The sequence below is a fragment of the Arvicanthis niloticus genome, chromosome 6 (genome assembly GCF_011762505.2).
Source record: "Arvicanthis niloticus isolate mArvNil1 chromosome 6, mArvNil1.pat.X, whole genome shotgun sequence".
In the NCBI taxonomy this organism is placed as follows: domain Eukaryota; kingdom Metazoa; phylum Chordata; class Mammalia; order Rodentia; family Muridae; genus Arvicanthis; species Arvicanthis niloticus.
In genome coordinates, this window is record NC_047663.1 from 85,046,591 (window position 1) to 85,059,829 (window position 13,239).

The 13,239-nt window shown below is 46.5% G+C and overlaps 1 protein-coding gene across 1 annotated transcript in view; it reads left to right on the top strand.

Moving 5' to 3' along the window:
- Nucleotides 1-1,181: 1,181 nt before the first annotated feature.
- Dock2 (dedicator of cytokinesis 2) overlaps nt 1,182-13,239 on the top strand; it is a 409,472-nt gene continuing 397,414 nt past the window's right edge. Inside the window, exon 1 of the mRNA XM_034506657.2 lies at nt 1,182-1,289. Within this exon, the coding sequence (XP_034362548.1) occupies nt 1,247-1,289 (43 nt within the window). The 5' untranslated portion in view covers nt 1,182-1,246. The remainder of the gene's footprint in view (nt 1,290-13,239) is intronic.

Below are 13,239 nucleotides of genomic sequence, written 5' to 3' on the forward strand. Positions count from 1 at the left end.
CCTTTCTGAGTCTCTCTGGCCACCACATGTAACTCTGTCCCAGGTATACAGTCGCATAGTCTGAGAGGTGACAGAGTATACGGAAGAGACTACATCTGTGCAGCTACAAGGAAGTTCTCATCCAGGTTGGGGGTGAGACATTTTAATGATGTGGCTAGTTTGGGGTTCACCCATGTTCCTGTATGTATCCCCTCAGTTGTGTTATTATAAGCAAGCACAGCAAACTTTTTGTTCTCCAACCTAAACTTGAGAGCAATCATTACTATGGTATGTCATTAGCGCACTATCTGAGATGACTAGAGGGATTCATGTGTCCCTAGGAAAAATTCACATAATAGATACACCCAACTTGTGCTGTCAGAAACTGAAAAGCCAATACATTAAAATGAGAGAAAATTGGTATTTTGTGAGAGCTGTCAGTGGTGATTTTTGCCTAGTTCTTCCTAATGTGTCTGGGGTAGGACAAGAAAGAGGTTGCAGAAATGGTAATAAAGAAAGAAAATTCGAGGAGACTTAGATCATCATTAAGGTAGCCCTGAGAGACATTTTCCTTTTCAATAGAATCTATTCCAAGAACAAACTTTAGGTTTTGTGAGGAAACATCTGCCTAAGTCATCCTGGCTGACTCTTCCCCAGCCCACGCTTGCTGGTGGTAAGGGTGCCCTTGACCTCCTGATCTGCTTAAGTAGTGTTAGAGAGGAGTCTCCTGAGCTCTCATCGGATTTCCCGTTGGGTCCGTGGCACAGAAAAGATGCTAACTAAAGTGACCCCATCTCTTGCGTGTCACCCACTGAGCACAGGTTCTTCTCTAATCCTCACGAAAAGCAGGTGGAGGGGGTACCCCTATCCCATATTCCTGATAAAGAACCCGAATCACAGAGAAATAAAGATCAGCCCCCAAAGCTCATGCTTAGTCACTAACGGGGTTCAGAAGTCACGGAAACTCTACCCTTGTGGTCTGGATTGGCTTTAAGTACCTGTCCGCCTTGTAGCCACTCGCCTGGGGAAGAGAAAAATGAGGGTGGTCTCCAAGTTTTGCAGGCAGTCTTTTAGCTCTTAGCAAAAATAGTGTGCCCCTGCTGGAGAAGAAGGGGGAGGAGGGGGGTGGGAACCTAGAGGAGGGGAAGGCGGACCTTAAGAGAGAGAGTTTAAAAAGAGGAAGGAAGTGGGGCCCTGCAAGGCGCCTAACCACCCCAGCCAACTTCTTCACTAGAGAACAGGAGTCTCTCAAGGCTCCGGTCTAGCCATGACCCCCTGGCGCAAAACTGACAAGGAGCGGCACGGAGTGGGTAGGTGTGGGCACTGGGTCTGCGCTGCAGAGGAGGGCAGTTGGCTGGAGGGCCACATGCAGGTAGATGCGACAGGACCTGCAGCATGGGTGAGGGCAGGGCGTTCCATGCTAACTTATGGTCTGGGACACAGTGCTTCTCTCTGCTGCAGTCGCTGGGTTGAAGGAGAAAATGAAGGCAGAGAAAGTGTATCCTTGCCTTCAGCCTCTCCCAAGTGCTTGCTCACACATCCTTAAGAGGTGTCCCTGTTGGCCCTTTGCTATTCAGCCCTGTGTGCCAGGCTTTGCTTTGCACGGAGCACTCTCCATTGGCCAATCTTCTAGCCATCATGGCTCCTTCTCCCATCTCCAAAGCGGTCTCGTTTGCTGGTTTGCTCTGCCTGTTGGCTCTGAGTCAGGTGACCCCTGATCTATCTGCTCTACTATCTCAGGCATTCAGTTTGGAGGCCGAAGCCAATGGGGTCTTCTGTCAAATTATCTGAGGATCGCCCAGAAAACAGCCTCATCAGCTTCAGCCGTCTAAGCTCCCAGAAGCCTCTGCTTCAAATTGGGGACGGAAGTGGTAGCTGGGGGGAAGGGAGGTGTCAGGTAGTGTGATTCTAAGTGGCACCAGTGATGCAATACTGCCAACTCTAAGTGAGAATTTAAAGGTTGATTGGGGGATTTCCACACTGCCAGATTGCAGACCTCCCCAAGAGAGGATACTTCAATAATCCAGGCAGGAGGCAACTCAGAGATAGAGTGATAGATGCAGATGTGTGTGTGTGTGTGTGTGTGTGTGTGTGTGTGTGTGTGTGTTCCTGAGCCACAGGTCGAGAGTGGCTACTTTAGGGGTTCTCAGATCTATCCGTTCACAGGCAAGCATTTGGCACTTTGAAGCACTTGGAGATGAAAAGTCCCCACCAGAGAACAGACAAATCATATCCGCGAGGGGTCTCATGTTCTCCATCTATAAAATGGAAAGCTTGAACTAGACTCAGTAAAGGCTCCTTTAAAATGTCAAAGCTTTCCTAACTCTGGCCTTTCCTGCTGGGGTACCCTGCTAGCAATCTACACATGAACAGAGGGACTGTGAAAAGGGCATGAGGTGTGGGCGGGGCAACCCTTGTGTCCTGGAGCATGAAAGCTGGCGGCCTGGAGAAGTGAGCTCAGAAAGGAAGGGCTCTTAAACCTGTGAGAAGAGGCAATGGTGTAGTGAGGGAAAAATGAGAGCCACACCCAGGCCACGCCCCCCACTCTATAACAGGCATTCTAACTCTTTCCTACTTCATAGCATTCCATCGTGGAGGACGCTGGAGATGGTGGGCACAAGGGCTTGGAGGGACCTGAAAGGCCAGAGAAGTATGAGGAGTTAAGACAGCTGGGCCGTCTCTGGGTGCCTTTCCATTTGACACATTCTTTAGAACGGGCGTCTTTAGCCTCATTGAAAGGGGTTGTTGATGTTTCTTGTTAAAGCCCCTTTGGCATCAGAACCAGGTACATCCTTAGCCACCTTGAGGTCTACTGGGCAGCAGGCAATCCCGTACCAGGTTATTTCCCTTTCCTGCTAGAGCCTTGACACAGGACTCCATCAGAGCTCTAGAGAAGGCCTGGGGTAGAAGCACAGTGGACTCCTCCCAGGCAAGGCAGTGTGCTTTAGAAAGACAGCCTCTGCCTTGAGGAGTTTAGAGAAGGTTAGAAGTTTGGGTTGTGAAGTCAAACTTAAATTCAAATCTAGGCTTGTTTCTTCATCTGTAATGGGGTGGAGATGATGATGGTGGTGGTGAAAGTCTGATGATATTGCTCTGGGGACAACCTGGAGCCATAATTGTAAAGCACCTGGGAAGACTCCAGGCCAAAATGAAGGGACTTACTTTAAAAATGAACAACTACAGAATCAAGATAGACACAAAAGGATGGTCCCAATGCCAATTTTGGGGCAGTTGCTCCTACTGAGAGGTTTAAGTTTATACGACCACTTCTCGTCTTTGACTTTGGAACATCTGTGTGAGAGTGTGTTATTATTCCCACCTTATAGGTGAAGAACCCCAGGTAATAATGAAGCTGGCTCTTACATTGCACTGCCCTCAGATTCTAGACTTAAGTACTGTAGAAATTCTTCGATAGACCAGGAAGGCCCTTGAAGCAGGATGCCATGGGTACAAGTAGAAAGTGTGTGAGTAGCAATTGGAAGGAGCAAGAAGTCTCATTTGGTTTTAGTAGATGTTTGTAGAGAACAAGCCTGGAAGAGGAGGTTGCTTATAGTTAGAGTCTGAGGGGCTTGAGTGCACTTCCTTCTGTTTCTGGTTCTATGACTTTTTGAGTAGGGATAGCGTATATAAGAAGCCAATGAAATAATTTGAGATACGGACAGGGATTGGACATAGACTAGCAGGGTGGTGGATAATAGTTCTGCGTGTCTCTAACTGCCTACTTAGTAGGCCCAACCCTAAATCCGCTTAAAATTAGCATGACCGTTGGCAGTCTCCATCCTCTCTGTGTGAGACTGGCCAGTGATGACCTTCTCCTTGGAAGAGGTGTGGAAAGGGATGGAGGGAGGAGGCCGAAAGAGAAAATGATGACAGTTGGTCTTAAGTTTATTAAGGGTGAAAGCAAACCTTGGAAATAGTGGATTGTTTGAGGTACACCTGCATTTTGCTCCTCACAAAATCCATAGAACATTGGCTCCAAGGTGGACTTGACTGAATAACATTTACTCCCTGTTAGTTTCTCTCCTGTATTTACCAGCCACAGTTTGCTGCCCTTGGAGGCCTCCACCCAGAAATGCTGTGAGTTGGAGAGAGAGAGCACTATCTTCCATGTTGCTTCCTTGGCATGCACACACTGTCTCTTGACCCAAGCTGCCTGCAGAAACTCCACCCACTAGGTCCTATTTTGCAGCCTTCAGGACTGATAAAGTGAACATGGACTACCCGGTCTTTCCCTTTAAGAACACTTTTCTGAAGCTATACTTCACATTTCCTCTTAGAGCCTTATGGGCTAAAACCTAATCACATGGCCAAACCTACCTGCAAGAAGAACTGGGAAATGTAGTCTGTATTAGAGTCAGCCATGTACCTAGCTAATTATATTTGGTAACTCCACTCAGTTTTTCCATGTTTCTGGAAGCTAAGAGCCCAAGATCAACCTGCCAGAAAGGATGGTTTCTTCTATGGCCTCTAGTTGATTGGCAGATGGTCATCTCATTGCCTTTTTCCCTGGTTCGTCTAGTTTATTGGCAGGTGATCATCTCATCTCCTTTTTCCCTGGTTGCTCCTCTCAACAACTGCACCTTTGGCATCTTCTTGTCTGCTCACAAGAACAGTGCTCAGAATGGGTTACAGCCTCCCTTAAGGGCTTCCTTTTCCTTTGTTTATATCTTCAAAGTGCTTGCTGCAGATATGGTTCTATTCCAAGATAGTAGGAATTTGGAATTTAGCCTTTACATTTTAAGGAGACATAGTTAAGTCCACAACAGATCATGTGTGGTCTCTGCACCGGTGGTCAAGGACTATAAGTCAGTCCTCAAGGCAGAAGTCGTCAGATTGAGAAGTACAGTGAAAAAATGGAATGAGACTTCTTCTAAAGTGGGGCTCTTAGGTAAATTTGTATGGAGCCTCACTTATGCTCAGAGGGAAGGAAAGAAAGTCTCCTTTCTTTCTCTATCTTGGCCGGTGCCCTGTAATTTATACAAACAAAGAACAGGTTAAGGACAAAAAAAAATTAGCAGAAGGTTATTAGAGTGTACATTTTGCTAATGCCTGGGGCACCCTTATATGGCAGCTTAACCAGGGAGAAAAAAGTCTCAGCCAAGTGCCAGGATAAAAGCAATGGGTGTGGGCTTTCAGTGAAGGCTGACTCAGGGAAGGGCTCCCTCAATCCATCTTGGAGTTCACTTCCTGTGGTTTGCATAGCCACAGAATGTGTCTTTGAGGGAGGATTTATGGTTTTCCTGTTTTCAGAACTACCCAGTTTTTTTGTCAGATAAGAGGTGATCCGCCAAAGCTTCTCTGTGTAGCTCTCAAGTTTTGTTCTCTTCTAGGGAAAAAAAAAAAAAAAAGACTGGAAAAGTGATGTGTTTTGAGGTGTCATAGTTTGATCCTTTAAAGGTGGGATGTTTGTCCTTTATAGCTTGTCTCCAGCTTGGGTTTTTGAGGCGTGAGGAATGATCTTTCCTGAGCCTCTTTTTCAAGTGCTGGCAATGGCTGGTATTTGGAGTGTTTCTTGGTTTGTTAGTACGCCTCCTTCATCTTCACCCAGCATCTCCTCCATGTAAGTATGCCCCCCCCTACTTTTTCCTTTTTAATGAGAACACTGAGTTCTATTGGATTAGAGGTAACCCTAATGATCTCATTTGACTTGATTACTTCCAGAGAGTCAGTGTGTTGACATGGGTTCACACTCTCGGATATTGGGAATCAGGACACCGAGGTCACTCTATTTCTAAAGGGTGGGGGCAAGATCAAAGTCATGGCAGGCTCTGCAGATGCAGAGAAGGCATGCTCTTCTGTATCACAGTGGGAAGGATATGGAAGGACTCTTGTCTACTTTCTAGTTCAGGGATTTGGAGCTGCTTATAGCTCAGAACCTTGGACAGAGCTAGTTTATGCTGGTGTTTTATTGTATGCTGGGCTCTTATTATGAGGGACAACATTTATTCAAATACTTCATTTTAGATATGTGTGGTGCATGGCAAGTGATGTATTTTTAAGGCTCAAGGAAATTATCCAGGAATCCAGGGAGTCTAGCAAGAAGACTGCTAGACATGCAGCAGTTGAGGGCCTGAACTTGGGCAGCCTTGAAAACCAACGCCTCCTCTCCTGGCTTCCCAGCCTCTCTAAATACCTCAAGCTATCCTCTCTGGACTATCCTCATCACCTCCCTCTGAGTCCATCACTTGTTCTTAATTTTGATATTTTCAATCACCTCATCATGACTCCTGCTTTAAAGCTGTATGGTTTCAGTCATCTGTGTTCCAAGAGGGAAGATCCAGAGTGGGGACCTGATTTACCTTTTCAAGATGACCACTCATAAAACAGGCCATGATTTTGAGACTTTGAGACAGAGCAAGGGGATCTGTACATGAGAGGTAGGGGTTGATTGAAGAGAAAAGAGAAGGGTAAAATAATGTAATTGTATTTTAATTTAAAAAAAATGTATGAAAAAAACCAAAAACAAACCTTATACTAGCACAAGAAATGGTTATTATCTTAACTATCAAACTTGGGAACTCAAAAGAATTTATTTCAAAGACTATATCTTGCAGAAACAAAACCCTTTTGTAAAACCAATCAAAGCAGCAAAAAAGAAGGTAAATGCTTCCTAATAAATATTTTAATTTTTAAAAAGATCACTCAAGTCACTGCCAACCTATGCACAGGTTCTACTATACTCGGGGTGTTGTCCTGGCCTAGTTCAGTTTGCTATGGATACAGTTGGGTCACATAATTTGTCACAGTACTCTCCTAGCTAGAGTTATGTGGAGGGGTGCATGCGGTCTGCATGGGCAGTGTGCGCGCAACATGCTTCCCTAATAGTCAGAGTGAACACTCCTTTGGAGGAACCAAGTCTACTGCTCTAGTCATCAAGGCAACAAGCAACTCTATTTACTCATTTTCTCTCACTAGTTCATGCTTTCCTTATTTCTTGCATAGTTGTTAGTTATCTCCCAAGTCCCAGGCATCGTGTTGGTCACCAAGGCTACTAGAATTAGCCCTAAATGGGTCCTACCCTTTGGGAGCTTATATTCTGGTAATGAAGACAAAGGAAACTTGTGAGTAAGTCAACAAGCAAGGTTAGAAACTGTGTGGTGTCCTGCTGAAATAAATGAGTACTTATCCACGGAGAAGGAAGGGTCTTAACATGGTTCATCTGCAGGTCCCTGAGCAGTGGGAACAGAATTCTAAGGGAAATGCTTGGAGGCATCCTGGGACACCTGTCTTTGGAAGAGAGGCCAACTGTGTTTTTGGACCTGTCCCAAGATATTCATCTGGTGCAACAAAAACACAGGGATTGAAAGCTTAACTTCCTACCTGATGCTAATTTTTTGGTGCTTGGCCTCTTCCTTTGTGATGTGTCAACAACTTGGGGTCATTTAGACAATACCCTGTGGGTTGGTTGATTAAGTCCATGTAAAGACCTACTACCCAGATATATGGGAACCTCATAAGTCAATATCCAGTTTGGCTCCAACCATCATGTCTAGGTCTGAAGGAGTGTCAGTTGAAAGATGCATTTTTCAAACTCAGCTTTCTCCTGAGTTCAGCATCCCCATGGATTTGTTGTCTCTTGAGACAGGAAGTGTGGTGCCATAATGTTCTGCTCATTTCTGGATTGGCTGCTTCTTTTAAAGCTTGCTGATCTTTAATTGTTGACAATGCATGAGTGCCACAGCCTGTGTTCTGCAGCATATATTGAGCAAATGGGGGTGATGTTTGCCACTGGCACTCAACTCTAGAGGGATCTGGGTATAGACACCTCAAATGTCACCTTTAATAGACACTACCTCCCTCCCTCCTTACCTCCCTCCCTTTCTCCTTCTCTCTTTCCTTCCCTCCTTCCTTCCCTGCTTCCTTCCTTTCTTCCCTCCTTTCTTCTCTCCCTCCCTTCTTCCTTCCCTTCTTCCTTTCCTCCCTCCCTTCTTACCTCCCTCCTTCCTTTCCTCCCTCTATCTTTCCCTTCTGTAATGGGTGTGAGTTGAAGAGCAGTCAGGCTGAGTCACTGAGCAGTTGAAGATGTCCTGGTTTTTGTTCTCAGAGAAGTACATCCTTTGTCTCCCTGCACCAACAAGGACAAGGCAGCTTCCACACTGGTTTAAATTCACAGTGGCAGAAACTGGTCCTGGAGGAGCGAGATGTGACTAACATATGGATGGATACTGTCACAGATGTCTCTCCAGCAACTGCTCAGAGAATCTAGAGCTCTGACAACACACGGCTGCTGTTAGGTCACGGGTCTCACCATAGGAAAGAAAGAGAGGGTTCTAGTTTCATTGTAGCATGAGGGTGGAGGGTGGAAGGCAAAGGGTGACTTGTGTCGAGGCAGATCCTGAGACACCCTCACTGGCATGATCAGCCAATACAGTGAAAACACCGGTTCCAGCAGAATGCTGTGGGTTTACCTGGTGTCTGTTACTTTTCTATTGCTCTAAAGAGACATTATGAACAACACGATTTATAAAAGAATACAGTTAACCTGGGGGCTCATAGTTCCATAGGATTAGAATCCATGATTGTCACAGCAGGGAACATGGCAGAAGGCAGGCAGGCATGGTGCTGGGGCAATAGTTAAGAGTCTGCATCCTGATCAACAAGTTGGAGGCAGAAAGAGACAGACTGGGGGGGGGAGAGGAGGGAGAGGGAGAGAGGGAGGGAGGGAGAGAAAGAGAGAGAGGAGAGAGAAGAGAGAGAGAGAAGAGAGAGAGGAGAGAGAGAGAGAGAGAGAGAGAGAGAGAGAGAGAGAGACAGAGACAGAGACAGAGACAGAGACAGAGACAGAGAGAACAAGTTAACTGGGATTGGTATGAGCTTTTGAAACCTCAGTGCCCACCCCCAGTGACACACCTCCTCCAGCAGGGCCATATGTCCTGATCCTTTCCATATAGCTCCACTAACTGGGCACCAAGCATCCAAATGTATGAACCTCCAGGGTCCATTCTCATTCAAACCACCACACCTGCCAAGTGAGATTTTATGTTCGCTTCACTGGCTGTAGCAGTAAGGGAGTTTCCTAAGGGAGGGATATTCTGATTGTAAAGCAGAGGCAATGCAAATAAATGTCTCAAGGAGGAAGTCCCTCTGCTGTGTGGGAGGCCGGGCGGCTGGATTAGGAGTGGAAGTGTAAGAATGGAATGTGTAGGAGGTGGTCATAGGGAGTAATGACTTCTGTGTATTGTGGAGACTTTATTCTTGATGGAAATGTGGGATGGGGTATTTCAGGGGTTGGGGCAGAGTAGTGAAATGCCACATCTGATACTCAGGCTGGCAGTTTCCTGGGATATGAGAAGGGAGGTAAGTGTCCTAGCGGAGAGGCTGGTGAGACAGTTGCTTCAGTGACCTAGATAGGAGGTGGCAGTGGCTCACCCTCCAGGGTGGCTGCAGATGTGCGAACATGCACCTCACTTCTGGACGTCATCATGTAGGTGGGGCAAGTGGGTGTGAGAGGCAGAGAGGTGTCTGGGGTGGTCCTAAGGCTTCTGACATGAGCAGCTGGAAGAGCCAGAACAGCATGCGGGATTTCTCGGCTCTTTCTTGATCTAAGTTATCACCATCTTCCCTTTAAACGGTGAATTGCCTCATCCTTTCATAGCATGATGCATCTAGACAGATCAGTGTTTCTGTGTGCAAACCTCACCAGTGCCCTGGAGGAGGATGTGTTTACCTTTACAGGTGAGGAAGCTGAGAGATGTTCCCAGCCCATTTTAGGTTCTTTTGAAATCACACCCCAGTCCTTCTGTCTTGTCACTTTTCACCAGCACCGTGCTCCACTTCCTATTGCTCTAACGGAACACCACAGACTGGGTAATTGTTTAAGAATAGAAGTTGATTGAGCTCATGTCTTTGGAGGCTGGGAAGTCGGAGAACTTGGTATGGGCATCTTCTCGGCATTTGCTGAGGGCTCTTGCAGCTTACAAACATGGTGGAGGGTACCACATGCTCTGCATCACGTGTGCACTGACTCAAGTCTTCGTTTTGTTTAAAGTAACTCATGCCACCTTGGGGTCTACACTCACGATGTCATCAAATCCTAATGCAAGAACTTGAGAATTACGTTTCTAACCCACCATCTTGCGAGGGACACATTGTGTCTGAATTAGTAAGCATATATTGCCTTTCCCAGTACGTGGTCGGCTGTCTGAGGGGAGAGATCCATGGGAATCCATTCTGAGTTCATCCAGCCTGAGAGTAATAGGAACATGGAAGGGCAGAGACTCTAATTGTTTAATAGTGAGAGTCCAGACCAAGCTGCAGGCCCATCTTTCCAGAAAGGATGTACATATATGCAGTCTGTGTTATATGTCCGTCATCCGCATCTATGGAAGCTATTTAAGGTTCTGGAGAACGTGTGCTCAGTAACCACGCTGTAAATTGCCATAATGGATGTAGTCAAGGCTCTGTGTGCCAAAGTATTCCTGGACTCAGGGGCTGCCAAAATCAGAAAAACATTTTCTTCTTTTCTTCCCTCCCTCCCTCTCTCCCTCCCTCCTTCTTTCCTTCCTTCCTTCCTTTCTTTCTTTTTTTCTTCCTTTCTTTCTTGATTTTGTCTGTGATCTATTCAGGTCAGTTTATCTCCATGATGAATAGTGATACAGCAACTCTGCCTTTGGGGATACAGACCAGTAGTAAATCTCTGCATGTGGTTACAAATAGCACCACAGTAAATCTCCTGTTTCTAATCTCCTGTTTCTCATGTTGGGAGAGGTGGACCCCTCGTTTCATATTATAATCCTGCTATAACCTCATCGTATTTCACTTCAGTCTTCTCTTAAATTGTCTGGGATCCTCCATAGAATATAAGCTCAGCATGCCAAGCCTAACCCTCTATCTGGAGTTGACACGTTTCTTTAGTTGTTGTTGATTGATTGGAAGGATGTATGCCTGGAAGGATGCCGAGATGGATGAGTGCATGGGTGGATAGATGGATGAATGGATAAATGGATGGGTAGATGAGGGAGGAACCAGGGAAGTAGAACCTGAAGGTTTCCCATTTCTGGGCCTTACAAGGTTCTGATGGACTGAGTTACTCCATCTGGCCTCCACCTTCTCACCCCATCCCTTTCCTTTCAAGAGGCCATGCCCTATGAGAGCACCACAGATCTTGAAGTCTTTCCCTCATGATGACACTTTCCATCAACCACTGGGCCAGTCCCACTTGTTCACAGTCTGGAAATCCATTGAGGTGGCCCTGCTGTGTCCTCACAGGTCATGCTGACTCCTCCCCATCCCTCCCACTGCTCTTCTTCTACCCCTTGCCCCTGCTCTCTTCCTCCCTCTCCTTCTAGTCTCACTTCCCTCACTGGACCTGTCTGGCCCTCTGAGAGGCCACAGCTGCTGTGCCTGGCAGCTCTGATACCACAGAGTTCAGGCAGCTTATTGGTTCTCTTTTGTGTGGCTCTTGTACCAGATTTCAGGAGAACAAGAGCCATTTAGAGTCCTCTAACCCATAGGATCCATCAGATTGCTAGAGGCTTTGAGGTTCCGTGGTTGATCTCATTCTTTCTAACTCCACAGTGTATATGTGAAAGTAAGAATGTGCATGTGCATCAGTTGTGTGTGCCTGTGCTATGGGATACATCCACATCATTCTAAGCAGGATTTACCCACCTTGGTCCAGATGATACTGTGAGTTGGACATGATTCTCTGATATAGGTCTATCTCTTCAATTATACAGTGGAGTGTCAATTCATTTTCTGTTGCTGTAACAAAATACCCAAAGCAGAATACTTAAAGAAAAAGGTCCCAGCTTTAGCAACTGAAGATCTGAGAGTAATCATTGGCTCTGCCTATTCAGGAGCAGGTGAGGACTTCAGGGCCATCCGTGTTACCGTGGTAAGCATGGAGATGAGAGCAAGAGACGCCAGAGACTGGGAAGGGGCCAATTGCTTCTCTTTATAACAACTTTCTCTGGGGAAATAAATCAGTCTCATTTCCAAAAGCCAATGCCCCAATCACCTAGCCAGCTTCCACTGGGCTCAGCCTCTTGAAGGTTCTACCAAGCCCTGGTGTTGCCACTCTGAGGCCAATTCCCACACCACCAACTCCTGTTCTAGATGCTTTTCTGCCTTTTCCATTGTACACTTAAATTGCTGACAGGGGCTGTGCCTTATAGAGTGGGAACAAGTGGACGCTCCCTCAGCCTGGTCAGAAACAGAGGGTCGGAGATAAGCAATCACACTTAGCAAAGGGTGGCATTCTGCCCTGGAGTTTCCTGTTAGTAATTTAGAAAATCGAACAGAAGTGGGTACTGGTGAGCAGAATCACTTCCTTCATCTGTTTTCCCCTAGCAAACGAAGCTCTGAGAACACAGGTCCTCAGGCTAAGGGAGGGTGGGCTGATAAGTAGTTATCAGTTACTTTCCTATTTAAAGTGAGTCCTTGGGACAGATACATACATTTCATTGGAGGCACAATTCCAAAATGTTTCTGAGACACCTTAAGCTGACAGATTTTGAACTCTCTAGCCTGATATGAGTGGGCAGGGTGTGAGGGAAAGAACTCCAGTCAAAAGCCACAGGAGACTGAGCAAAACTCAGTATACCCTGCCCTCCAAGTGTGCTGTGTTCTGACCTCATTTGCTGCAAAGGCAAAGCCCCATCAGGGTGGTTTCCTTCTGTGGAAACCACAGTTAATCCTGCAGCCCCATCAGCCCCAAGGCCAAGTCCCAAGGCCAACCTCTGGCTTGGAGAAGCACAGAGTCACTGCAGAGCCTGCTAAACAAGGACACTAGCACACTGGCATGTGTCCAAGAGCCAGCAGCCTGGGGGGGGGGGGGTGGTGGAAGGACTCTAAGCCAGGTCACGTGCAGAGGGAATGGAGAAACTGCTTGGTTATGCAGAAGAGAAAGCCTCAGAGCCCTGGGGCTCTCTCCAGACTCACTCTTAGATAAGATAAAGGTTTAACTTCACTCAAGGGTGACCCTCTGTGCCACTGCCTGCAAACTGCTGGGAAGCGGTGTTAAAGGTGACATGAAGCTCTCGCAAGGAGTTAGTGGGGCTCTGAGTAGCTGGCTTTCGGAGATCTTGTAATACTGCTTAAAAGAAACGTGACACACATTGATTGAGCTCTTACTGCGGCCCGGGTATTGATCCTGCAGACAGTCCAGCCTTTCATGATTATTATTTGGTGGGTCTTTTAGGAATCTTTTGACAGAGAATAAAATCATCTTCATTGAGAACTAGGGTGGCCACATGGAATCTTGGCTAACTGGAGCTGTTAATGAGAAAGGATGCTAGAACGTACTCCCAGGTGTTATGA